Source organism: Balaenoptera ricei, chromosome 12 (assembly GCF_028023285.1).
Source record: "Balaenoptera ricei isolate mBalRic1 chromosome 12, mBalRic1.hap2, whole genome shotgun sequence".
NCBI lineage: Eukaryota > Metazoa > Chordata > Mammalia > Artiodactyla > Balaenopteridae > Balaenoptera > Balaenoptera ricei.
The window spans coordinates 26009104-26034993 of NC_082650.1; the positions used below are offsets into that span (position 1 = coordinate 26009104).

Genomic DNA, 25890 nt, shown 5'->3' on the forward strand with positions numbered 1-25890 from the left:
GGGGCACAGCCGCCAGGTGTGGAAGAGTGAAGTGGGATGGTCTCCAGGTGAAGGTGACCAAAGCACTTTCCACATCAAGAAGGGCCACCTCAATTCAGAAAAGCAGATAACAGGAAAGAGGGGGCTCATTCTTGTCTAGTTTCATGTGCAGCCACAGGAACAAGTAGCCAAATAATCACAATATATTATCATTTGTACATAGCTCACAAATATTAGTACATTATTGTAATTTTGCACAGGTGGAAAGAAAAGCCTTTTTGAAGACAAATTGGGACAACTGTTGACTTTAGCCTTATTATACTAGGGGAACAAATGGTATACATTAGTCTTGCAATAAATTCTTAAATGTTTTAAGATTACATTTTCTCTAATAAATATGCATTTTTTTTTTTTTTTTAAAAAGAAGGAGAACCACCTAACAGTTGGAATTACTGCTGATTCCTCCCTCTACATCTTAATGTGACTTCTGGGCATCAATTTAGATCACACTCCTGGGTGCAGGATTTTAAAATATTATCATAAAAATAGTAAATGTTTACTATTTGCCAAGCTCTGTCCTAACTACTTCCAGCGAACTAATTAATTTAACCTTATGGCTAGCCTGTGAGAGTTATGATACTTTATGGCCCTATTCTACGATGAGAAAGCAGGGCCTGTGGAAGTTGCCTGTGGTCATAGAGTAAGTGCAGAGCCTTCGCCCCGGGCTGCCTGACCCCGACCCCGAGCCTCCAGCCTCAGTCACTAGACAAAAGAGTTCATTGTGAGTGTTCAGTGTGATGGCAGACAGAGACGTACTTGAAAAAAATTACAAGAGGCTGCAATGACTGGCTAACAAATCAAGTTGTCCTGGGGAGGATTTTGAGAGCAGAAGAGAAGCGTGTGGTGTGGCCAGCAGACGATGGGTGCTCTTTGGGGGGCAGCCCCCCGGGGCATGGCGGGAACAGCGCGCACCTGTCGGCCTGGGTGGAGAGCGTGAGCACGACCTTGGCGGCACTGCTGCCCGTCATGAGGCTGCCCCCACGGAAGTCGGAGGCTCGGCCTCGGCTGCCTTCCCGGACGAGTTCCTGGATGGAGAGGGGCTGGATGACGGGGGCCGCGCTCAGGGAGCTCCCCTGCTCCAGGCTCTGCTCTTGGGGTGAGCCCTCGCTCTCCGGGTCCCCGAGGAGTCCGCCTCTGGGGGCCTTCTGAGGCTGGCTGATGGTCAGCGGGGGCTGAGAGGCGCCGTCACTGAAGTGGGTATGCTCCAACGTGCCCACATACTCGCACACCCTGGAGAGAGTCACACACAGCAGCCGTTGAAAGTTGCAGCTCAGCCGGGCCCGCTCTGGCGACCCCACAGTGAGATACAAAGGAGCTCAGATGGCCTTACAGTCCTCCTGAATTGTCCCCCTTCCTCTGGCGATAGCCACCTCTCTCCCCCTCGCTCTCCACTCCCACTCCCTCTCTTCCCGCTATACAGACTTTTGTTTGAGTTGGACCAGACGGCCTGGAGGTGGGGTAAGGATTCCTCGGTGAAAGTCTGGGAACAGAGCTCTGTTTATCCAGGTACGTCCTGTCCAGCGCGCTGGCTTATCAGGACTTTGGCTGTTTGCGTGAGTTTTCCCAAAGGGTCCTCTTCCCTCTCTCTCGTGCTCTAGTCAGGACTCGGGAAACACCTCCTTACTTTGAGATCGCAGAATGAGTGCGCACGTGGCGGACTGGCCCTCTGGCCACAGCGGGCCCTCACTCAGGGGTCCCATGCAGCCATGTCCCCTGGGACCTGAGAGCTCCACGTAACCACTACTGGGGCAGGGGGTGGGGCGGTCACCTAATCACGGTAAACTCAGAGAAGAGTCACAACACATGGTACAGCTGCCAGCTTCCAAACTGTGCCCAATAGGACCTGGGACTACAGACCCCCTCATCCCAGAATAAGTCCAGTTCCTAGGAAAGACTATCCTGGATAATCCACTCTGATGTTCCATAATCAGGCCATTTTTTGACTCCATAGAAATTACCTGGGTGCAATTTAAGTCTTTCTCTTTTTCTCTTTTTGCCTGTGAAAGCAATGGAGAGTAGCGGGTCACCAGCCTCCACATTAAAACCCATTGTGCTCCAGGCCGATTCATGCTGGCCCTTTCACATGTTCCTCTCAAGATGAGTTTTTCAACCCTAGAATGATCTTTGAAAGTCGACCAACACTCACTCAAGGCTGTATTTGCTCTGAGGATGATAAACAGAACCGAGATCTGGCCAGTGCTCTGGGCAAGATCTGGATGCCTGAGCCCCGCTGCGGCCACCATCCTGCTCCCGATCGTCCCTCCACCGCTCGGCCAGAACTGAGCTTGTAGAGGATGGGGTGTGTGCTGACGAGATGGGTAAGAAAGCCACAGCCTCCCTGTGCCTGCTGCGGGTGGACAGTGGTCCTTCCTTTGTCCGAGGTCCACCCGACCGCCAGTGCCAGGGAAGGCAGGCTTTTCTTCTAGATCGTGGGAGGACTGTGGAGCTCTCGCTTTGTTTTTATTTTACAGGTGCTGTGAACCGTGTAACTGATTGGGAGGTTCTTTTTACTTTGATACTACAAAGCCAAGAGCCAAACTTTTGGCTGTCTTTGACACAAGCTACTATTCTATTTTTTCCTTTGTCTCGCTAAATTAAAAGTAGGCAAACTGTACTTATTATGTGTCCATGTAAGCTAACAAAAATCCTTCTTTCAATAAAAAGGACATTAATAAACATGCAGCCATGTTATGTTGCTGACACGTGACCAGCTTTCAGATCTGCCTGGTATTCACCTAACTGACGTGGCCTTTTACCAGCCTCTAGTTAAGAATCAGTTTTCCTTCCCTGGGATAATGTTATCTGCCTCTCACAGACAATGTCAATGATAGTTCACACTTTCCTAAATTCAGTTCCGTCACTCTGTTCTCTGAGACATACGTTCAGTTGGGCCCTTATTCCCTCTTGTCTTTTTAACCTCTCATTTGGGGCTTTTCCAAACTCCGTGAATTACTGTGATCTGTTTACGTGCTGGCAGGTGCAGGGTTCTACCCCCTCCCCACGGCAGGTCCCCTCCCCCCACCCCACCCCCTCCCCCCCCAGCAGGCGGTGCCAGGCCCGCGGGAGTGGGGATCCGGTCACACACCTGAACACGTGCGGCCAGCAGTCCGGGTTGTGACTGCCCATCTCCAGGCCGACACTGAGGATGGCGTCCATGCACAGGACGTGGGCTGCGTGCAGCCATACCCCCTGCAGCTTCCCGATCTGCTCCAGTTTCTGCTCCACTTTTAGCTTCACTGCGTCAGAAAGACATTCGCTAGAATAACAGTCCAAGTAAGGGAGACAGAAGGCGAGGGAGAAAGGAGGGAAAGGAAAGAATGTGCTCTTGGGCAAGGGCAAGAGGAAACAGGAGATGTCACTGGATGTCACTGGCAGCGAGCTCTTCAATGGCAGGTCCCCGAGGCTCATCATGCAAACTACCCAGCCCACAGGCCCACAGACATTGGTGACCCCAGCCCCGGGGTTTCAGAAGTCCATGGATTCTGAGCTGGTAGGTACAGTTCCTCTGGGCCCATCCCTGGGATCTGGGTCAGTCACAGCAGTGAGGGTGGGCTTCAAGGGCCAATCCCAGCTAAAGCCATCTGTGCCCAGACCCATCCTCTGCCCCTGTGTACTCATATTGATAATAAGAAAGAATTCCTGGCCTTCCCAAGTCCTCTCTGAGGTTTATTTAATGTTAGGTGTTCATGATGATCGTGTAAAACAACATATGTATGTACACACTCAGCACCATGATGACCGCTTTATAACTGAAAATTCCCATATCATTTCACTCCCTGAGTTTACGTTTATACTTGTGATCTTCAAATAATACTTTTTAAATTGTAGATAATGAATGAGAAAGGATGCAGAAGGTGACTTAAGATGTCAATTACGCAAAACGCCAAGGCAAGGCCAAACGACAGCATCCTGCATGAATTGAGGTGTCCGGTCACTGGAAGATGGGTCTAGTGGGGAAACTGAGCAATGGTCCAGAACCCAGAAACACAGCACGCTCACTACAGAGGAAGCCGAACCATGCTCCTACTGTGAAGGGCAAACTGATGTTTAGCAAAGCATCATTTGTCTCACGGATGGGATATTGATTTTATTTTTTATTTGTCTATAATTCAAATACTAGCTCTGGTTTAATAGTTTTTGAAGAACTTTAAATTTAAGTATTTTTATGTAACTTATAGTTGTACATTTTAAGTAAAAGTGTGATACCCTTTTGCAGTTAACACTGGGGATGTGTAAGAGTTGCTTTGTTTTCATATGATTCTCTCTATTACTCAAGTTTAAGGAACACCAACCTAACCTGTTTTTCTCAGCTAAAAATGTGCTGACTCTTTCTGTGACTACCTATTTTATATACCTGATACATTGTTAGCACAAGTTGGACCAAGCTTCCAATTTTTCCTTGTTTGCTGTCTGCCATTTATCTTCCATTGCTATTAGAAAGGCCATTCTCTTTCCTTATATCTAGATAACCATCCACTTCACTGACTAATTTTAACAAGTTAAAAATCAACCCTTTCCCAAGTTCACAAAGCTCAGGTTTTTCTCTGACAAGAGCAAAGTCTTCCTGAGCCTCCTCTCAGGGATTCCTCCATCCATTTGATTCCCCCCTTCAGAACCCTGGCCATTCTATCTTTCCCACTGTAGCCTGAGGGGGTCCTCAAATGTGCACCCTGGGAAGCTTCAAAGCCAGTGGCCAGAGGACGCCACAGGTGTGAATAGCTGAGCCAGGTGGGCCTCTGGCTAGCAGCCAAGTGCACTTTCCTAGTCGCCAGGAGCCAGTATGTCTCTTGTGTCCAGAGGGACCTATTGTGAGCAGCCTGGAGGGTCAGCCATGTAAAACTGACCCAAGCCTGTTATCCAGCGGGATCTCATCACCAGTGGTATACAATACGCCGTGTATCACACATGCAACAGGGACAAGTGTGTTTGCTCGTGTGTGCGGGCACGTGCAGACTTCACATAGGCACCAGGTGGATTCTAGACCTTCTGCTGTTACCTTGTGCTATGGCATCACCGGGTTCCTGGATTTCCCTTTCCTCTTTCTCTTCCTGGACACAGGAGGCAGCTGCCATCTGGGCGAGGGCTGACGCACAGTTGGCTGCAACTCCTTTAGAGGAAACAAACAATTACCCCTTAACTGAGTCTATTCTCTAACCACTCATCTGGCAGAAGCACTTCTAAAAGACTTGGTGTCCACTAGGGCCGTTCCTAATGTGTTCCTCGGGAACACCCCTTGGGCCACGGGTCAGGGATACCACGTCCGCCATACCTAGAGCACAGCTCAGCCGCGCTGCTTTCCGCAGCCCATCGAGGCTCATGCAGATGGCATCGCGTTCTTTTTGGTTCTGTTCTTTGATGCCTTCAGCTCCCAGAATGAAGGCCAGCCCTTTGGAGCTCCCCGCCATTCGGCCGGTCAGGGGGGTTGATAAAGTGTCGATCAAGTTCTTCCAGCAGCCAACCAGAATGTAGCGAGCGAACGCCACACCTAGAACGTGAAGGGCTGTGGGTCACCTTCCGGAGATAAAACAACCTGGCAATGAATGGCCTGGGATTCTCTGACCATCACATTAGCATTATCAAGCCGTGTGCAATTCTACTACAGGAAATACAATGGAAAGGGTTATATCGGATTGTGTTTCACTTTGTGCTTATAAATAATGAATGTTGCATCAGCAGCTGGATGATGCTAGTAACTTCCATCAGGTATTTTTCTGCCAAGATGAAATCTTAATTCATTTACGTCAGTACAGAAAGCTGCCACATAATAATTTAATTGCTGGTAACACATGTGATGGATGTATATTCATAAACTCAAGACCCAAGTCATTACCTGCCACCGTGGAGTCATCAATTCTCCTGCCCTGGGTGAAAGGAGACTCCGTAGAAGCTGAGGTCATCAGCTGCCCTCCAATTGCACTGCTCTCTAAGCCATCGATATCTGTCAAGGAAAAAGGGCAAGGTTTTTTCTTTCTTTTTAAACAACACTCCAGTCAAAAACAAACGGCTACCACAATATTCATTTTCTTCCCAACAGATAGTCATGGGATCTGTTATGTACCAAGTATGTAGCAACCTTTTATCAGAATATTAAAATTTTTGTTTTATCCATTCAGTACAGTTTTCTTTCATTGCTAGAGCATTCTTCTGTTAGGCTGATGCATTTTTTTATTTGAGAAAATAAATTCTGATACCTCTGTTGCTAGAAAATCTATTGATTTAGAATATTTTGATCTTTGCATACTTGCTTTTATTCAAAATCGTGGCATTATTCCCACATTTTATATGTACAGGTTACTCCAACATGGATCTGTTTTTCAGAGCTTCCTCAAAAGAATTAAGAGGAGGATAAGCCTCTTTGGTCAGATAATCATATAATCTGATTGGAAAGCACAATACCTTACTAATAATACCTTACAATTTTCAAAGCGTTTTCACGTAACATTTTTTTCATTAGATCTTCCCAACAACTCCAAGTACGTAGGCAGGGTAGGTATTATTTTTCCTTATTTCACAGAGAAAGAAATAAGTATTCAAAGTAGGTAAATCGCCCAAGTCATGACGCTGGCAAAGGAAGGAATTAGACTTAGTATTCACGTCTTCTGACACCCATCCAGGCCTCCTTCCATGACACCAAACTTCAGCTCAATATGGGATTCTAATTCACCTTGTTTAAATTTTTGTTAAAATATACTCTCATCTACAGAATTAGTTCAATGAACCATTCCTTAACATGCTGGTAAGAAGAGACTGGCCTGGCTTGAGAGGCCTGGGCTTCGATTCAGCCTTGCCTCTGAATTAAGTAGTCTTGTAGCCTTGGGCCAGGTACGCCATTCTCTGGGCCCCAAATTCCTCAGTAAAAAGGAAGTAACCATTGGAGGAGTGACCATGGAGTAGAAGCATATGCATTTGAATGCAACTAACATAGGTGAATGCACCACACAGAGGGGACGGGAGAAGAGGGTAACATAAGCTTATTCCCTGACTTTAGAACTTCACCTTCACCCCAATAGGGTGAGACTTGCATGGGGTTTGAAAATTATTTCATTATATCTTTGATTCTTACAGTAACTCCAGGAAGTCTAGAGACTTCTGGTAACACATCTCTTTGAAAGTTGCTCAGAGAATGGATCGTAAAAGTTCTCACCTCAGTGAGAAAAAAATCTGTAACTATGAGAGGTGATTGATGTTAACTAAACTTACTGTGATGGTCATTTTACAATATATGCATATATCAAATCATTATGTTGTACACCTGGGATTAATATGTCAATTACCGCTCAGTAAAACTGGGTGTGGGAGGGAAGGCAGGGAGAAATCTATATGACTACTACAGTGGGAACAGAGCAGTTTCACTGAAATTAATTTGACTTATGGTCAAATGGTCTAATGACATTTGCCAGAAATTGCCATGTATCAAAGTTTTGTTTCCTATGTGCTAGGTAAAGGACTGACGAATTCAAGTAACACAAAGCTTATCTAAGTGCTAAAATTCCACAATCTATAGAATACTTTGACATGACATGAGGAATGGCCACAGGTAGTAGTACAGTGTTGATGACCAGGTAACTGCTATTGCTTTTCCTTGCACATAATGAAAAGATTAGATGGACGTTTCCAAGCTCTAGGTTAACTGCTGCTCAAATTCACTTGTCACTTCACACCTGAAATTTGCTACAAAGAATCACAGAATGTAATTCTGTCGAATTCTTATGAAAAGTCTCTGTTTTTCTATCATTAATCTAAAGTTAGATAACTTCCCTATGGATGAAGCAATTGAACTTACTGTTCCATTATAAAAGAGATGGCTGATTAACAGTGATGACTGATGAATATGGCTCCTGTGAATAGCCTGTTATTTGTTCAATTTTTAAAATTAATTAATTAATTAATTAATTAATTTATGGCTGCATTGGGTCTTCATTGCTGTGCGTGGGCTTTCTCTAGTTGCCGCGAGCGGGCTTCTCATTGCAGTGGCTTCTCTTGTTGCGGGGCATGGGATCTAGGTGCATGGGCTTCAGTAGTTGTGGCTCGTGGGCTCTAGAGCACAGGCTCAGTAGTTGTGGCACACGGGCTTAGTTGCTCCGCGGCACGTGGGATCTTCCCAGACCAGGGCTCGAACCCAGGTCCGCTGCATTGGCAGGTGGATTCTTAACTACTGCGCCACCAGGGAAGTCCCTATTTGTTCATTTTTACATCTACTGTATGACTCCTTGTATTAAGATTCAGGGAAGAAATTCAGAGATTAATTTTGGCAGAAACTATGGTATTGAAATTAAAGTTGGCATGTTTAAGATCTTCATCTAAATTCCAAGGCACTTAGAAGCTCTGGACAGTACCTTTAATCTCAATCTGAAGCCAGTTTGTGCAGAGAGATGGAAATCAAGCAGTGCTTATAGGTAGACTGAATAAATGTCTCATAAATGTCTTCATAAATATGAATTCCTATTTTTCAAATGGATGTAAATATTATCATGATTAATAAAATACTAATTGGTCACTTGTCTGGTGATGATGGTCTGCAAGGCTTGGGACCCAGTCTTGCTTCCCCCAATTCCATCCTAGTTCTGGAACCAACACTCCAAATGCCAGACAATGACCAAGACGCTGTCTGCTATGGATAGACCTCACTGTATGTCTTGACTCCCTGCCTGATTTCTAAATAGTGCCTTCTCCCAAATTCCTCAGTGTTGATCTCCACCTGCCAGTAGTTCACTCTGCCACCTTTGTAAGAGTGGCAACCACAGGCAATATAACATATCCTTTGGGACAACAGATTCTGCCTCCCAGCTGGACTGCCCCAGGTTCCTGCCAGTGTGCCCCGTCCGGTGCAAAGCCGTGTGGAGCTGTGTGAGGACATACACACCACAGAGAGGGCAGGGCATATAGGGCCATGCTCTACTTATCACATCAGTGGAAGCCATGAAAAGATCACTCAGACAGATACCAGTCTGGGAACTCAGATCAAATTTATTAAGGCTCCTGATGACCAGTCCAAACTTTTGAGCACTCCCCGATCTTGACCTGACATTGTAGTTATGCCATGCAAAGCCATATGAGTGGCTGCTTTTGCCACAATGTTGCCTTAGGACCACACCCCATACTTCTCTTTATGTTCTCGTATGATATTTCCAATAGTTAAATAGGATTTTTAAAACTCGAGACACTAAAGAAAAGATGCTGGGCAAGCTATTTTACATTCTTTCTTTTTTTTTTTTGGCCATGTTGCGTGGCTGGTGGGATCTTATTCCCCCGACCAGGGATTGAACCCGGGCCCCCCTGCAGTGGAACTGCAGAGTCCTAACGCCAGGCAATTCCCTTGCATTCTTTTTCACTCTGGTACAGCTGGGAAGGGAAGGGAGGACCTCTGATATGGACAAGAAATGGGGATGAAGCCAAGTTTAAAATCAATCATTTTACATTACTGGCAAATTCTCAGAAGCACTGAACGATACAGGGTATCTATGAGCATGTGAGAGTTTCCAGGAATAATTCTGGGCTTTGCGCCCAGACCGTACTTCATATCCCCAGAAGAGGTCTACAGTTTTATCCCAACAGACATAGGTGCTAAATAATTCCTAATCTAATGGGGCACAGTGAGCCTGCAGAGTCCCACGTGGAAAAAGGACAGAAAGTTCTTATGAGGTGAACTCATGACACTTCTCTGGAACTGTCATCAACTGCCAGGGAGGCTTTGTGGGTGCTGTTTCAAAGTCTGCCTGAAACACTACTGCTTCCCCGAAAGGGGCTTTGAAGCGCCGGCCCTCCCCACCCCACCGAGTGCCACGGAGCCGTGCAGGGAGCCACTGACCGGTCAGCATGGTGATGAGGGGAAGGCTGTTGTCCTCGGGGCTGCCCCAGTAGCCGGCTTCTCCGAGCATGTTTCTGTCGAGAACCTGGTGGTAAAGCTCCTCGATCCAGGCCTGGGAGAAGACCATCAGCACCCCGCTGGTCTGCACCTGCTTCATGAACTCTTTCTGCAGAGAAGATCACACGAGAAGGTGACCAAATACGATCCCTTGCAAACAAACAGGCTCTCATGTTCCTCTGCCGCCTCTTCACGTCCCGAGTCACTGAGTCACCGCTTATGGGAAAAACACAACCTTGTCGATTGGGGGACAGAGGGTGGCGAGGGAAGCGGGAAACTGCAATGGAAAAGTCCCCAACTTCATGAAGGTCCTTTCATTTATGTGATCTTTTGAAGAAACCCTGTAGGAGGAGTAGGGATACTACATTTTATATTTGTGCTCTCTGACATGTGGGAGGATTAGAAAATGCACAGAAATGTTTCACAGAGCACCTCCTTCTTAGTGTCCCATCAGCAGCAGAGGGGGCATGTCCTCCCCGAAGGACATATGTGTCTCAAGAGATACTTGACTTACACTCATGAAGGCACCGCTTACCCTCGGAAACATAAAATTTGTCAATCATTTATCAAACAAATGACTGCGGATCCCTTAATGTCGCTCCGTGGATTTAGGCTCTCGACCTGGTCCCAGGGTCCGCCACGGAGGGGTCTGCTCACGCCAGCGAGCCAACCACAGAAGAATACTCATCACTGTCATCACCTCACAGGAGGTGTTCTGTTATCGACATTAGTGAGCTTAGCTCTGGGTCCGAGTGGGTCTCGGTATATTTTGGAACTCAGTGAAGGGTTTTTGTAACAGCACGCCTGCATTTTCTGCAAAGGGGACCATTCTCTGCACATCTCCTGCTGTTACTTAACATGCTGATTACGTTTTTGAATATGTCTTACACACGTGTGTTTAATGCCACTGGATGAACTTACTGGGCCAGTGGCAGGCAGCCCTTTGCAGGCACACGGAGTTCTTTACTCCTGGAGCTAGGTGGGTAGCTCTGCGGCTCACCGCGCGTGCAAATTGCACAACGGTTCCTGGGCGTCGCGTCCGTCCACCCTCCACAGCCCCGCGGGCATCACCCATTCCAGATCAGTGTGAGATAGAACACACCGGCCATCCCTCTCGTGGCAATGACGCTCGGGTGCCAGCCCAGAGGCCGCCGCTGGTCCTCAGCGTGGCGGGGTGGAGACGCACACTCACCATGGTGCCTGGCGCCAGGGCGGGCCGCTTCCGGTAGTAGTCGCCGTGGGAGAGCTTCAGGTTGAGCAGCAGGGCGCAGTGCGCGGCCGAGTACAGGCTGTCCGCGTTCATCAGCATCTGCAAGCCCAGGCTGCTGTTCCCGTCGAATCCCGGGGAGTGCATCATGCCTGCGGAGAGAATCCAGAGACCTCAAACATCACGCCTGGCAAGACCCGCTTAACGTCTGGCTTACCGCTTACAGAGAGCCACGAACCAATCCCAGGGAAGGAGCACCTCGTAGGGTACCTCTGTAAAGCAACGACAGCCAGCAAGGAATAGTGTTAGGGCAGAGATGCGCCCTAGACTGGTGGGGAAGAGCATGCACTCCGGAGTGAACCTACTTGGGAAAATTTTCTTTGTTACTCACCGGGTGCTTTGGTAAAATCACTTAAAGCCTTCTCTACCTAGAAATAGGCAGAATAATTGATTGCCTCTGTCTCCTGCTCAAACTCTCCAAATGCCTTCCCATCACAATATAAAAAAACCCCACCCCACCCCTCCCCTCAGCCACCCCAACCTATCTGTTGTTCCTTGACCTCACCAAGCCTGGACGTGCCTCAGGGCCTTTGCATTTTTGCCTCTCCCCAGAATGGTCTCCCAAGATCTCTGGATGACTAGCTGCCTCGATTCTTTTCTTAAAATTAATTTATTTTATTTTTGGCTGTGTTGGGTCTTTGTTGCTGTGCGCGGGCTTTCTCTAGTAGTGGCGAGATGGGGCTACTCTTCGTTGCGGTGCGCAGGCTTCAGTAGTTGTGGCACGCAGGCTCAGTAGGTGTGGCTTGTGGGCTCCAGAGCACAGGCTCAGTACTTGTGGCGCTGCTCCATGGCATGTGGGATCTTCCCAGACCAGGGCTCGAACCCAGGTCCCCTGCATTGGCAGGCGGAGTCCTAACCACTGCACCACCAGGGAAGCCCTGCCTCGATTCTTTTAGGGTTCTACTCAGGTGTCAGCTTTTCACAGACATTCCCCTTTAATTCCATCTAAAATAGCATCCCTCGTACCTACAACCATCCTCTGCAATATTCCTCCTCACCATGCATTTTTCTTCATTGCCTTAATGGCATTTATTAATATATATATATTTGTTTATTGTCTGCCATTACTACTATTATGTAAGACCTACAAGAGAGTGGAACTTTGTTATTTGTTCACTAGAGAACCTCAGTGCCTAGAACAGTGCCTGGTACATAGTAGATCCTTTAAAATTACTTGCTGAATGAATGAATAAGAATAAATGAAAAAGTTTGCTATGGCAACTAGATGCAATACACATTTAAGATGCTTAGTGCAGTAACTCATAAGTACAAACTTTTCTAAAAGTAATAATGTTCCTCAAAAAGCTGAACATGGAATTACCATATGACCCAGCAATTTTGCACTCTTAGGAGTGTACCCAGAAGAACTGAAAACCGGAATTTGAACAGATACTTGTATGCCAGTGTTCACTGCAGCAACTAAAACAACAGTGTAATAAAAAACAAAAACAAAAAACCTTTGAATTGGGCAGTTTAAATGGGTGCATTGCATGGTATGTGAATTATATCTCCATAAAAGCTGTTAATAACCAGAGGGCAGACAGCAGAAGCAAGAAAAACTACAGTCCTGCAGCCTGTGGAACAAAAACCACATTCACAGAAAGATAGACAAGATGAAAAGGCAGAGGGCTATGTATCAGATGAAGGAACAAGATAAAACCCCAGAAAAACAATTAAATGAAGTGGAGATAGGCAACCTTCCAGAAAAAGATTTCAGAATAATGATAGTGAAGATGATCCAGGACCTCGGAATAAGAATGGAGGCAAAGATTAAGAAGATGCAAGAAATGATTAACAAAGACCTAGAAGAATTAAAGAACAAACAAACAGAGATGAACAATACAATAACTGAAATGAAAACTACACAAGAAGGAATCAATACCAGAATAACTGAGGCAGAAGAATGGATAAGTGACCTGGAAGACAGAATGGTGGAATTCACTGCTGTGGAACACATTAAAGAAAAAAGAATAAAAGAAATGAAGACAGCCTAAGAGACCTCTGGGACAACATTAAATGCAACAACATTCTCATTATAGGTGTCCCAGAAGGAGAAGAGAGGGAGAAAGGACCAGAGAAAATATTTGAAGAGATTATAGTTGAAAACTTCCTTAACATGGGAAAGGAAATAGCCACCCAAGTCCAGGAAGCGCAGAGAGACCCATACAGAATAAACCCAAGGAGAAACATGCTGAGACACATAGTAATCAAAGTAGCAAAAATTAAAGACAAAGAAAAATTATTGAAAGCAGCAAGGGGAAAATGACAAATAACATACAAGGGAACTCCCATAAGGTTAACAGCTGATTTCTCAGCAGAAACTCTACAAGCCAGAAGGGAGTGGCATGATATACTTAAAATGATGAAAGGGAAGAACCTACAACCAAGATTACTCTACCCAGCAAGGATCTCATTTAGATTTGATGGAGAAATCCAAAGCTTTACAGACAAGCAAAAGCTAAGAGAATTCAGCACCACCAAACAAGCTCTACAACAAATGCTAAAGGAAATTCTCTAAATGGGAAACAGAAGAGAAGAAAAGGACCTACAAAAACAAACCCAAAACAATTAACAAAATGGTCATACGAACATACATATCGATAATTACCTTAAACGTGAATGGATTAAATGCTCCAACCAAAAGACACAGGCTCGCTGAATGGATACAAAAACAAGACCCATATATATGCTGTCTACAAGAGACCCACTTTAGACCTAGGGACACATACAGACTGAAAGTGAGGGGATGGAAAAAGATATTCCATGCAAATGGAAATCAAAAGAAAGCTGGAGTAGCTATACTCATATCAGATAAAATAGACTTTAAAATAAAGAATGTTACAAGAGACAAGGAAGGACACTACATAATGATCAAGGGATCACTCCAAGAAGAAGATATAACAATTATAAATATATATGCACCCAACATAGGAGCACCTCAATACATAAGGCAACTGCTAACAGCTATAAAAGAGGAAATCGACAGTAACACAGTAATAGTGGGGGACTTTGACACCTCACTTACACCAATGGACAGATCATCCAAAATGAAAATAAATAAGGAAACAGAAGCTTTAAATGACACAATAGACCAAATAGATTTAATTGATATTTATAAGACATTCCATCCAAGAACAGCAGATTACACTTTCTTCTCAAGTGCGCACGGAACATTCTCCAGGATAGATCACCTCTTGGGTCACAAATCAAGCCTCAGTAAATTTAAGAAAATTGAAATCATATTAGGCATGTTTTCTGACCACAACGCTATGAGATTAGAAATGAATTACAGGGAAAAAAATGTAAAAAACACAAACACATGGAGGCTAAACAATACGTTACTAAATAACCAAGAGATCACTGAAGAAATCAAAGAGGAAAACAAAAAAACCTAGAGACAAATGACAATGGAAACACGATGATACAAAACCTATCGGATGCAGCAAAAGCAGTTCTAAGAGGGAAGTTTATAGCTATACAAGCTTACCTAAAGAAACAAGAAAAATCTCAAGTAAACAATCTAACCTTACACCTAAAGAAACTAGAGAAAGAAGAACAAACAAAACCCAAAGTTGGGAGAAGGAAAGAAATCAGAAAGATCAGAGCAGAAATAAATGAAATAGAAACCAAGAAAACAATAGCAAAGATCAATAAAACTAAAAGCTGGTTCTTTGAGAAGATAAACAAAATTGATAAGTCATTAGCCAGACTCCTCAAGAAAAAGAGGGAGAGGACTCAAATCAATAAAATCAGAAACGAAAAAGGAGAAGTTACAACAGACACGGCAGAAATACAAAGCATCCTAAGAGACTACTACAAGCAACTATATGCCAGTAAAATGGAAAACCTGGAAGAAATGGACAAATTCTTAGAAAGGTATAACCTTCCAAGACTGAACCAGGAAGAAACAGAAAATAAGAGCAGACCAATCACAAGTATGAAATTGAAACTGTGATTAAAAATAGTCCAACAAACAGAAGTGCAGGACCAGATGGCTTCACAGGTGAATTCCATCAAACATTTAGAGAAGAGCTAACACCCATCCTTCTCAAACTCTTCCAAAAAATTACAGAGGAAGGAACACCCCCAAACTCATTCTATGAGGCCACCATCACCCTGATACCAAAACCAGACAAAGATACTACAAAAAAAGAAAATTACAGACCAATATCACTGAGGAATATAGAGGCGAAAAATCCTCAACAAAATACTAGCAGACAGAATCCAACAACACATTAAAAGGATCATACACCACGATCAAGTAGGATTTATCCCAGGGATGCAAGGATTCTTCAATATACGCAAATCAATCAATGTGATACACCATATTAACAAATTGAAGAAGAAAAACCATATGATCATCTCAATTGATGCAGAAAAAGCTTTTGACAAAATTCAACACCCATTTCTGATAAAAACTCTCCAGAAAGTGGGCATAGAGGGAAACTACCTTAACATAATAAAGGCCATATATGACAAACCCACAGCAAACATCCTTCTCAACGGTGAAAAACTGAAAGCATTTCCTCTAAGATCAGGAATGAGACAAGGATGTCCACTCTCACCACTATTATTCAACATAGTCTTGGAAGTCCTAGCCACGGCAATCAGAGAAGAAAAAGAAATAAAAGGAATACAAATTGGAAAAGAAGAAGTAGAACTGTCACTGTTTGCAGATGACATGATACTTTACATAGAGAATCCTAAAACTGCCACCAGAAAACTACTAGAGCTAATTAATGAATTTGGTAAAGTTGCAGGATACAAAATTAATGCACAGAAATCTCTTGCATTCCTATACACTAATGATGAAAAATCTGAAAGAGAAATTATGGAAACACTCTCATTTACCATTGCAACAAAAAGAATAAAATATCTAGGAATAAACCTACCTAGGGAGACAAAAGACCTATATGCAGAAAACTATAAGACACTGATGAAAGAAATTAAAGATGATACCAACAGATGGAGCGATATACCATGTTCTTGGATTGGAAGAATCAATATTGTGAAAATGAATATACTACCCAAAGCAATGTACAGATTCAATGCAATCCCTATCAAATTACCAATGGCATTTTTTATGGAACTAAAACAAGTCATCTTAAAATTTGTATGGAGACACAAAAGACCCCAAATAGCCAAAGCAGTCTTGAGGGAAAAAAACGGAGGTGGAGGAATCAGACTCCCTGACTTCAGACTATACTACAAAGCTACAGTAATCGAGACAATATGGTACTGGCACAAAAACAGAAACATAGATCAATGGAACAAGATAGAAAGCCCAGAGATAAACCCACACACCTATGGTCAACTAATCTATGACAAAGGAGGCAAAGATATACCATGGAGAAAAGACAGTCTCTTCAATAAGTGGTGCTGGGAAAACTGGACAGCTACATGTAAAAGAATGAAATAAGAATACTCCCTAACACCATACACAAAAATAAACTCAAAATGGATTAGAGACCTAAATGTAAGACTGGACACTCTAAACCTCTTAGAGGAAAACATAGGAAAAACACTCTTTGACATAAATCACAGCAAGATCTTTTTTGATCCACCTCCTAGAGTAATGGAAATAAAAACAAAAATAAACAAATGGGACCTAATGAAACTTCAAAGCTCTTGCACAGCAAAGGAAACCATAAAGAAGACGAAAAGACAACCCTCAGAATGGGAGAAAATATTTGCAAATGAATCAACGGACAAAGGATTAATCTCCAAAATATATAAACAGCTCACTGAGCTCAATATTAAAGAAACAAACAACCCAATCCAAAAATGGGCAGAAGACCTAAATAGACATTTCTCCAAAGAAGACATACAGATGGCCAAGAAGCACATGAAAAGATGCTCAACATCACTAATTATTAGAGAAATGCAAATCAAAACTACAATGAGGTATCACCTCACACCAGTTGGAATGGGCATCATCAGAAAATCTACAAACAACAAATGCTGGAGAGGGTGTGGAGAAAAGGGAACCCTCTTGCACTGTTGGTGGGAATGTAAATTGATACAGCCACTATGGAGAACAGTATGGAGGTTCCTGAAAAAACTAAAAACAGAATTACCATATGACCCAGCAATCCCACTACTGGGCATATACCCAGAGAAAACCGTAATTCAAAAAGAGACATGCACCCCAATGTTCATTGCAACATTATTTACAATAGCCAGGTCATGGAAGCAACCTAAATGACCAGCGACAGACGAATGGATAAAGAAGTTGTGGTACATAGATACAATGGAATATTACTCAGCCATAAAAAGGAACGAAATTGAGTCATTTGTTGAGACGTGGATGGATCTAGAGACTGTCATACAGAGTGAAGTAAGTCAGAAAGAGAAAAACAAATATCGTATATTAACGCATGTATGTGGAACCTAGAAAAATGGTACAGATGAACCAGGTTGCAGGGCAGAAGTTCAGACACAGATGTAGAGAACAGACATATGGACACCAAGGGGGGAAAACTGTGGTGGGGTGGGGATGGTGGTGTGCTGAATTGGGCGATTGGGATTGACATGTATACACTGATGTGTATAAAATTGATGACTGATTAAATAAATAAATAAAATAAATAAATAAATAAATAAATAAATAAATAAAAGCTGTTAATGAGGAAACAGTTTCAAAATATACATAAAAAAATAGTTATTGGTTTCCCCCCAGCTATTGTTTTGAAACATTCTTTTATATTTCATAGTATGGTTTTCACTTTGAAAGTCTCCTGTGTTTTTCATAAATTAACTAAAAACAAAAAACAGTGATACCTCATACTCTAAAGATGGCCTCATTCAGCCAGAGAGAGTTGATGCCTAGTTCAAACTTTCACAGACAGTTTGGGGTGACAAAAATTACCCAAGCCTGCTTCTCCTCATCTGGTCCTATGTCCGCCCCAGTGCTACACTTGTTCCTACAAACACTCTGAGGCTGGATGTAGGGATGTTGGTGAAACAGCCCATCCTGAATATGTGCATGCAAACGACACGCACCTATATACTCTTCAGAGCATGTCTAAAATTATCCTTTAATCAAAAATGTGCCTCTTACATGAAGTGCAAAAATTCTCAAAAATTATCGGTCAAATAAGTAGGAAATACAAATGTCTAACTGGAATGGTTACTTATATATCTGTGAACTTCTTAATGAATATGCTGGTAAGAAGATAAGAATCAGAAGAAGCTTTCAAAGCTGAGAAAACGTTAAGACCTCTGCTCTATTTGAGAACAGTGTAAACATTTTTTGGTGGGAGTAAGTATGTCTATTATCCCAACGAAACCACCAAGGCAGGCAAAGATTAGGCATTCCCTTTGCCTTCCGTATAGAGTTCGGTGAGAACTTTGCAGCTGCCTTACGAGATTCTTTTACTGAGAGTACTTTGGAATCATGGGCTGAGGGGCATTTATAAAAGGAAGGTCGAGTTGAGAGTGGGTTTTTAAATGAAATCCTTGGTCAGGACACGGGCAGTGTGTCTTGGCCCTGATGGTCCATAGGAATACTCCACCCTCTTAAGGTCCTGGTGGGTTGGTTCCAGTTCTCTGGAGTAGATGAAGCACAAGAGCAGTCTCCTTCCACAGTACACAGAAAGCAGCACGCAGTGTTGCTGGGTATTTAACGACCCTGGATCACAGGTGAAAGGAATATTTGAGTCTATGAACCAGGGGGAAAAAAAAAAGAATCTGCAAGTGGCTTTGATCTTAGACATCAGTAATAATTTCTTTTAAAATTTGAAACCAACTATTTACCTTGGAATATGTTTTGGAACCTGAGCACATGCTCAGATACTGAAAGTGAAAAAAGCTAATGTATCTGCTGACATGAAGACCCAAATCATTAGCAGAGGTGTGACAAAGCCCTGGAAGTCACCGCTGGTGGCTATGCCGAGTTCTGAAATAATTTGTTAAACGTGTTAGGGGCAATCTGTTGGTGCTGGCGTATATCTCTATGCAGATTAATTTCTTACAAAGAACTGGCAAATTTGACAATAAAACAAAAGAAGGTATAATCTATTAATTTAAGGAAGATAATTTTCTTGATTTACCAGATATAGTTCACTGGTGATATTAATAATGCAAATAACATGATAGGTGCAATTTATTAAATGCTTTATATTTTCCAGGACCAATCTCTTCTCATACATTATTTCATTTGATATATAATATATATCAATATATATATATATAAATTTGGTATATTATATATCAGATGCCCCACTTTATTTTACCAGTGAGGAAAGTAACTTGAAAATGTTAAGTAGGGCTTCCCTGGTGGCGCAGTGGTTGAGAATCTGCCTGCCAATGCAGGGGACACGGGTTCGAGCCCTGGTCTGGGAAGATCCCACATGCCACGGAGCAACTAGGCCCGTGAGCCACAACTACTGAGCCTGCGCGTCTGGAGCCTGTGCTCTGCAATAAGAGAGGCCGCGACAGTGAGAGGCCCATGCACCGCGATGAAGAGTGGCCCCCGCTTGCCACAGCTAGAGAAAGCCCTTGCACAGAAGACCCAGCACAGCCAAAAATAAATATAAAAATAAATTAATTAATTAAAAAAAAAAAAAAAAGAAAATGTTAAGTAATTTGCCCGAAGTTATAGAGCTAGAAATTGGCAAAGGTCTTTTGGGCCCAAACTCCAGGCTTTTTGTACTCTGCCACACTGTACTCGCTTCTAATGTTGGGAAAAGATCCCAATCTATCATGTTCCTAACAGATCCTCTATTTTCATTCATCCTTCTGATTGGTCTCATTGAAGTGTTATTGAATTTGGGGTGACAAATTATAGTAACTATGACCTTTAACATATTCTGGCTATTTGGTTTTTTTTCTACTTATTTGTAACTCAAGTTCATTCTCTGTCTATGATTAAGATGTCCTTTACTGTCAGCAACAGGAGGATGGATCACTTGCTTGACTGGTTACCAGTGCAAGACTGGATACAAGATTAGCATAAAATGACCTTGAAAAGTACCTTCCATGTCTAAGATAATTTGATGTTTCTTTTTAAAGTAAACATTAAATACTTGATGTAAAACATTTAACAGTACTGAAGAGTATAAACAATATAAACAATAGCCCTGCTTCTCCCAAGCCCCAATGAGGCCCCTCCCAAAAAGACCCACTTCCTTCTATTATGTGGAAATGCAATCACAAACGAGATCATATGACATACATTATACTGCAACTAGCTGTTTTCTAAACAATATACCTTAGACATCTCTTGATATTGGCACTTACAGATCTGCCTCATTCTTTTTTAATAACTGTGCATATACCACTGCATGATTGTATTGTGATTTATTTAATTAATGTTTTATTGGTAGACACTGATATTTTTTCAATTATGAAAAAGGATGAAATGATGAAATAACACTTCTGTAAGAATATCTGTGGGATATGTTCCTAAAAGCAGAATAAATACATATATTAAGTTTGATAGATGTAGCCAAAATATCTTCCAAAGACAAGACGGGCCCGAGTCCCAGAACATCACAGAGCACTGGACGGCCTACCTGAGACTCAATGTAGGGGAAAGTCAATGAATCTTTCTTTCTTAAGTAATCAGTTGAGTTTCCTACTCTATGCAAACAAACCTAATCCTAACTGGTAGAGGCGAGGTTTTCTACCTGTATTTTACCTTCTGTTTTCCACAAAGGTACTGAGATAAATCTGCATTATCACCTTTTGGGGTGTTTAAATCATAGGGCCAAAACCTGAAGCTGGCAACAACATACTTGCCTTCTGGTTCTATATTCACAAAGTCAGAGCTTCTTCCAGAGGCTATGGTCCATTTCCGGAAGGTGATGGGAGGAGGAAGCAATGAGGAAGAGAAGGGAGATGCCCTGGCTGGGCAGGGGATGGAGGTCTGCGGCTCCCTGCTACCTGGCAGCACCTGGAGGGTTGGCAGGACCCCGGAGGAGGACACAGGATGTGCATGGGGGCCCCCAGCCTTGCCAGAACATTCCAGGCCCCACCCTGGCAGGGAGGTAGAAAAATCACGGGACCTCCCAGAAAGGCTGTGAAGTGGGACAACGGGGGCACACTGGTGACGTGAGAGGTGAGGGGCCTCCCTATCCAGATCCCACATAAGCTCCCACTTCTAGTTTTACCCTGGCATGGGGACCTGAGGGCTAGCAAAGATCAAATGTCTGACCAGTTAGGCAGGCTGGAGGTCTGGAGGCAGATTTGTTTTAATTTAAATAAATAGATATTTCTTGCACAATTGAGATTCATACTAGCTCTACTACCTTTTACGAAATTTGGTACTTCATAAATATCAGGTTGCTTGCAATAAGCCTCACACTTGGTCACAGTCTCAAGATCCTCACCAAACACCACCAGTCTAAGGAACAGCAATCCCAAAGCCACATGCCCGTGCCCCTCTGTCAATGGCTGCGGGAGGTTGGCTCTTGCTTTCTGGTCCCCAAGGAGCACCTTACACAGATGCCACTTTGCTCTATGCAGAATCAGACGCATTGCGGCAGCTATCACAGCTCACATCCAATACCATCTCTATAAAACCCATGTTTGTCTGAAGGTTTTCAAACTTCCCCACCAGAAGAAACTTTAATTGCTTTCGAAGAAAAAGCTCCCCTGAATCATGTGGAATTCAGGAGGCTCATTTCAACTGTATGTTAGCTGTTGGGAGGACAGGAGCCCCTGAGAAATACCAAGTGAGGCTGACCTTAGCCAGGAGGGCAGACCCCGCTAACAAGTCAGGGACAAATGCTCGATGGGAGTTTTGGGGAAAATAAGGTTTGAAGCTTTTGACACAGAAGTTAATAATGAGTAAAATATCTGGGTTATGACTCCGGGAGACTCTTTCTCTTCTCCCCTTCTCCTGTTTTGGCTTTCATAACTTTCTCTTGGGTGAACAAAGGAAATCTGCCATCCCCTTGTCTCACAGGTACAGATGTTTCTCTTTCACTCATCTTTCATCTTGGAGGTGACATGTGCAAGGGAGGGAGACCTCTGCCTCAGGCCAGACGTGGACCCAGCATCCAGTCGCTTCGGCTGACCCACAGCGACAGTCAGTGTGAGCCACTAAACCACTAAACCATAGTGGTAACTGAAGAGAATCAGCTCATTGGCAGCAGGACCACAGAGTGACGGGTCTGTAATTCAGATACAGAGACCAACTCCTAACTGGTAAAAGCGCTGTGGAGGTCACCAGAATCAAAAAGACAAATGACTAACAATTTGGTTAGAGACAATCACTAAAAACTGCATTTGGAAACAACCGAAAGATTCTGAAGTCTCTTTTCAATGTATTGATTTCTACATGTAAAAATTAGTGTCACAGCATGTTGGGTCTGACGGGACATTTTATAGACCTCTAAAAGTTGAGCAGTTTGCAACATTGATGGGGCCACATTCTGGTCACATAAAACATTCACAAAAGTGCTGTTGTGCACGTGCTACAAATAAGTATTGATTTGAAAGACACAAAAACACAAATGTGAAGCTTTGCTTCAAATTTTGTAAAAAGACTTTGCTAGGATTATGTTTCCTAATTCTCACAGGAAATGAGGCAGGCCCTTTGGAAGTCATTCTTTACCACTGTGACAACTCATTTAATCTGGAATTACTAGGGGATGTTGTTTGTAAACATGAATTTATCTGAGAGCTGAATCTTACATACTTAAATGCTGAAACTTCTGCAGCCGAGTTATTTTGTATGGATAATTTTAACTTTAAATAGAAGGCCCTAAATATAATTTTACCATTTCTTGATGACTCAAGGCCATCATTACTGCAACCAGGGGCAGTGCTGTGATCTGATACACAGCTGTTTTGGGGGATCACTGATGGGTGCCAGACTCTCTGCCTTGGCACCAGGCACATCAAGCTGGTCAGAGCAGGCTGCCAAGCTCCTCTCTGCAAGAATGCTTCCAGCTGGGAAGAGGCACAGGATCAGAGGCCCTACCAAACTCCTTCCAACTCAGGCTTTACCCTTGATTCTTTCAGCATATGAACTATTCATAGCTTTAGGAACCAAAAAGCAAGTTCATCAATCTACAGTCAATAAATATTTATTGAGGATAAATCATGCATATCTTGCACCCTTAGGACATAGCACAGTGAAGTTTCTCTATAAATGTTGACTGAAGAAGCACTTGCGTGTGTGTGTGTGTGTGTGTGTGTGAGAGAGAGAGAGAGAGAGAGAGAGAGAGAGAGAGAGAGAGAGAGAAACAAAAAAGACATACACAAAATACATACACTGGGAATGTTCAATAAAAGATTATAAAATCTAATGATGGTGGTATAAAAGATATTAGGGAGAAATATAATTTTTAAGAAGAGTATTTATACATTTTTCTAATTTTTCAATGAAACATGATTTTTTGGTGTGTGTGTATATTCCCTCACACAAATCAAATATCCAAACTCTATTTTTTGTATCTAATTCCAAAAAGAAAAATATTGAGAAAAAATGTTGGGTAGCCTTAAAAATTGGTATTTTCATGCCTTAAAAAGAATCACAGTGCAGTTAGGAAAGTTGAGAAATTATATGCATCTCTTCTAACCACTAGGTAGGTCAGAGAGTTACTGAGCAGTCAGGATTAGAAGTGCTGTATCTCTGCTGGTGCTTGCTGCTACAGTATTGGATCATTCTCATATTAAAAAATGTTCTTCCTTAAATATACCTGGATCAAAGTGGGTTTTTTTGTCCTTTTGACAAAGAACAATCTGATCAGCTTCTTAAAGATACCTAAGCTCCCTTTTAACAACACAGCAGTCCCTTCTACCAAGTTCCAGGAACTGGGCTAGAATTTTTTTTTGTATTTGTGTGTGATGTGTTATTTGTTAGAAGATCAAAAATGGGGTAGACAAATGTAGGAAGTATCACGACAAACACATGTTCAAAGCTCAGTGGTGGGGGGCTTCCCTGGTGGCGCAGTGGTTGAGAATCCGCCTGCCAATGCAGGGGACACGGGTTCGAGCCCTGGTCTGGGAAGATCTCACATGCCGCGGAGCAACTAAGCCCGTGTGCCACAACTACTGAGCTTGCGCGTCTGGAGCCTGTGCTACACAACAAGAGAGGCTGCGATAGTGAGAGGCCCGCGCACCGCGATGAAGAGTGGGCCCCGCTTGCCGCAACTAGAGAAAGCCCTCGCACAGAAACGAAGACCCAACACAGCCAAAAAATAAATAAATAAATAAGTGAAATTATTAAAAAAAAAAAACTCAGTGGTGGAAGAGCAAGCGGTGATCTTGGCTTTTGACGGTTCTATGTTGGTCCTCAGGGTCAGTCCTTTCTAGTCCTGAGCACAGGCCCAGGGAGGTCCATGCACCTCAATATCCTGTGGTCAAGAGACCCTTGAATTTCAGGGGAAGGCACAGTTGATCACCCTGGGGTCAGGCAATCAATTATTCCTGCCATAAAGTTTTTGCACCCATTAATTGCTTTCTTTCTGTAGCGCTGTGAGATAATAGAAAATATATACATTGGTCTCTGCCCCCAGTTCCTGGCACAGAGCTCCTAAAACCCTTGTGGTTTCCTAAGTGATAAGAACACTAGGAGTATCTCTTGTTCTAATATGTGTCTTTGATCTCATCCATGACCCAGGACTCCTAAAACTCTTGTAAATTCCTAAGCAATAAGAACACGAAGAGCACCTTTTGTTTTAAAGATGTTTTGGTTTTAAAGTTTTGAGGCGACTCTGGGTGGGCTCCTGGATGACTCCTCGATGGGAGTAAAGAATTTTTGGTTCCACCCTCATCACCCCATCGTCGAGAAAGGGGCGAGGTGCTGAAAATGGAGTTAATAACTGATCATGCCTGCATGAGGAAGCCTCCATAAAATCCCAATAGTAGGGGGTTCGGGAAGATTCCAGGTTGCTGGACACATCCACACCGGGAGGGTGACACACCCCAACTCTATGGGGACAGAAGCTCTTGCGCTCAGGACCCTCCCAGACCTCACCCTACGTATCTCTTCATCTGGCCGTTCATCTGTATCCTTTATCATATCCTTTTGTAAACTGGTAAATAAAAGTGAGTGTTTCCCTGAGTTCTGTGAGCTATTCTAGCACATTAAGCAAACCTAAGGAGGGGGTCATGGGAACCTCTGATTTATAGCCAGTCTGTCAGAAGCACAGGTAACTTGTGTTACCTGGGCTTGCAGCTGGTGTCTGTAGTGGGGGTAGCAGGTAGGTAGCGTCAGAACTGAGTTAAATTGTAGGACACCCAGCTGGTGTCAGAGGCTTGCTTGTTGTTTTGGGGGAAAACTTCCACACATTTGATGACCAGAAGCATCAGAAGTACAGTGTTCTGTGCGACCCATAAAAGAGGGAAGAAACACAACAGGAAAGAACTGGGGTTTTCCCTACATAGAAAGGAAAAAGCTGGGTTCTCCCTTTATGAGTACCTTTCAAGAAAACAATCTTTAAATTAATTATTCCCTGTGTGAAATGCTGCTACCCTGTATTCTTTATCTCCTTCCTCCACCAAAATCCTAGGTGACGATCTTCTGCCCTTCAATAAAACTAGTATAACTCTTTGGTATACTTTGGCCAAGATGCCCACGGCACTCCTGTTTAAATTACGGTCTGGGTCACAATGTTGACATTTGACAGACAGGAAGGGTCTGAGATTGGAGAATGTGATGTTGCCATAGTACACTGGAGTATCACACACACACCGTTTGAAGTTCAAGGACAGCCTGCATCTGCTCCAAGACCTCATTTGAAATAATTTACATGTCAATAAACCA

The 25890-nt window shown here is 43.3% G+C and overlaps 1 protein-coding gene across 3 annotated transcripts in view; it reads right to left on the minus strand.

The window, feature by feature from the left end:
• Nucleotides 1-25890, minus strand: part of ARFGEF3 (ARFGEF family member 3) — a 201635-nt gene that overhangs the window by 58567 nt on the left and 117178 nt on the right. For all 3 annotated transcript variants that reach the window (XM_059941111.1, XM_059941110.1, XM_059941113.1), the window contains 7 exons: nucleotides 11097-11263; nucleotides 9848-10013; nucleotides 5870-5977; nucleotides 5309-5524; nucleotides 5036-5146; nucleotides 3125-3275; nucleotides 952-1269 (listed from right to left, as the gene is read on the minus strand). In XM_059941111.1, coding sequence (XP_059797094.1) covers nucleotides 952-1269; nucleotides 3125-3275; nucleotides 5036-5146; nucleotides 5309-5524; nucleotides 5870-5977; nucleotides 9848-10013; nucleotides 11097-11263 — 1237 coding nt within the window. The remainder of the gene's footprint in view (nucleotides 1-951; nucleotides 1270-3124; nucleotides 3276-5035; nucleotides 5147-5308; nucleotides 5525-5869; nucleotides 5978-9847; nucleotides 10014-11096; nucleotides 11264-25890) is intronic.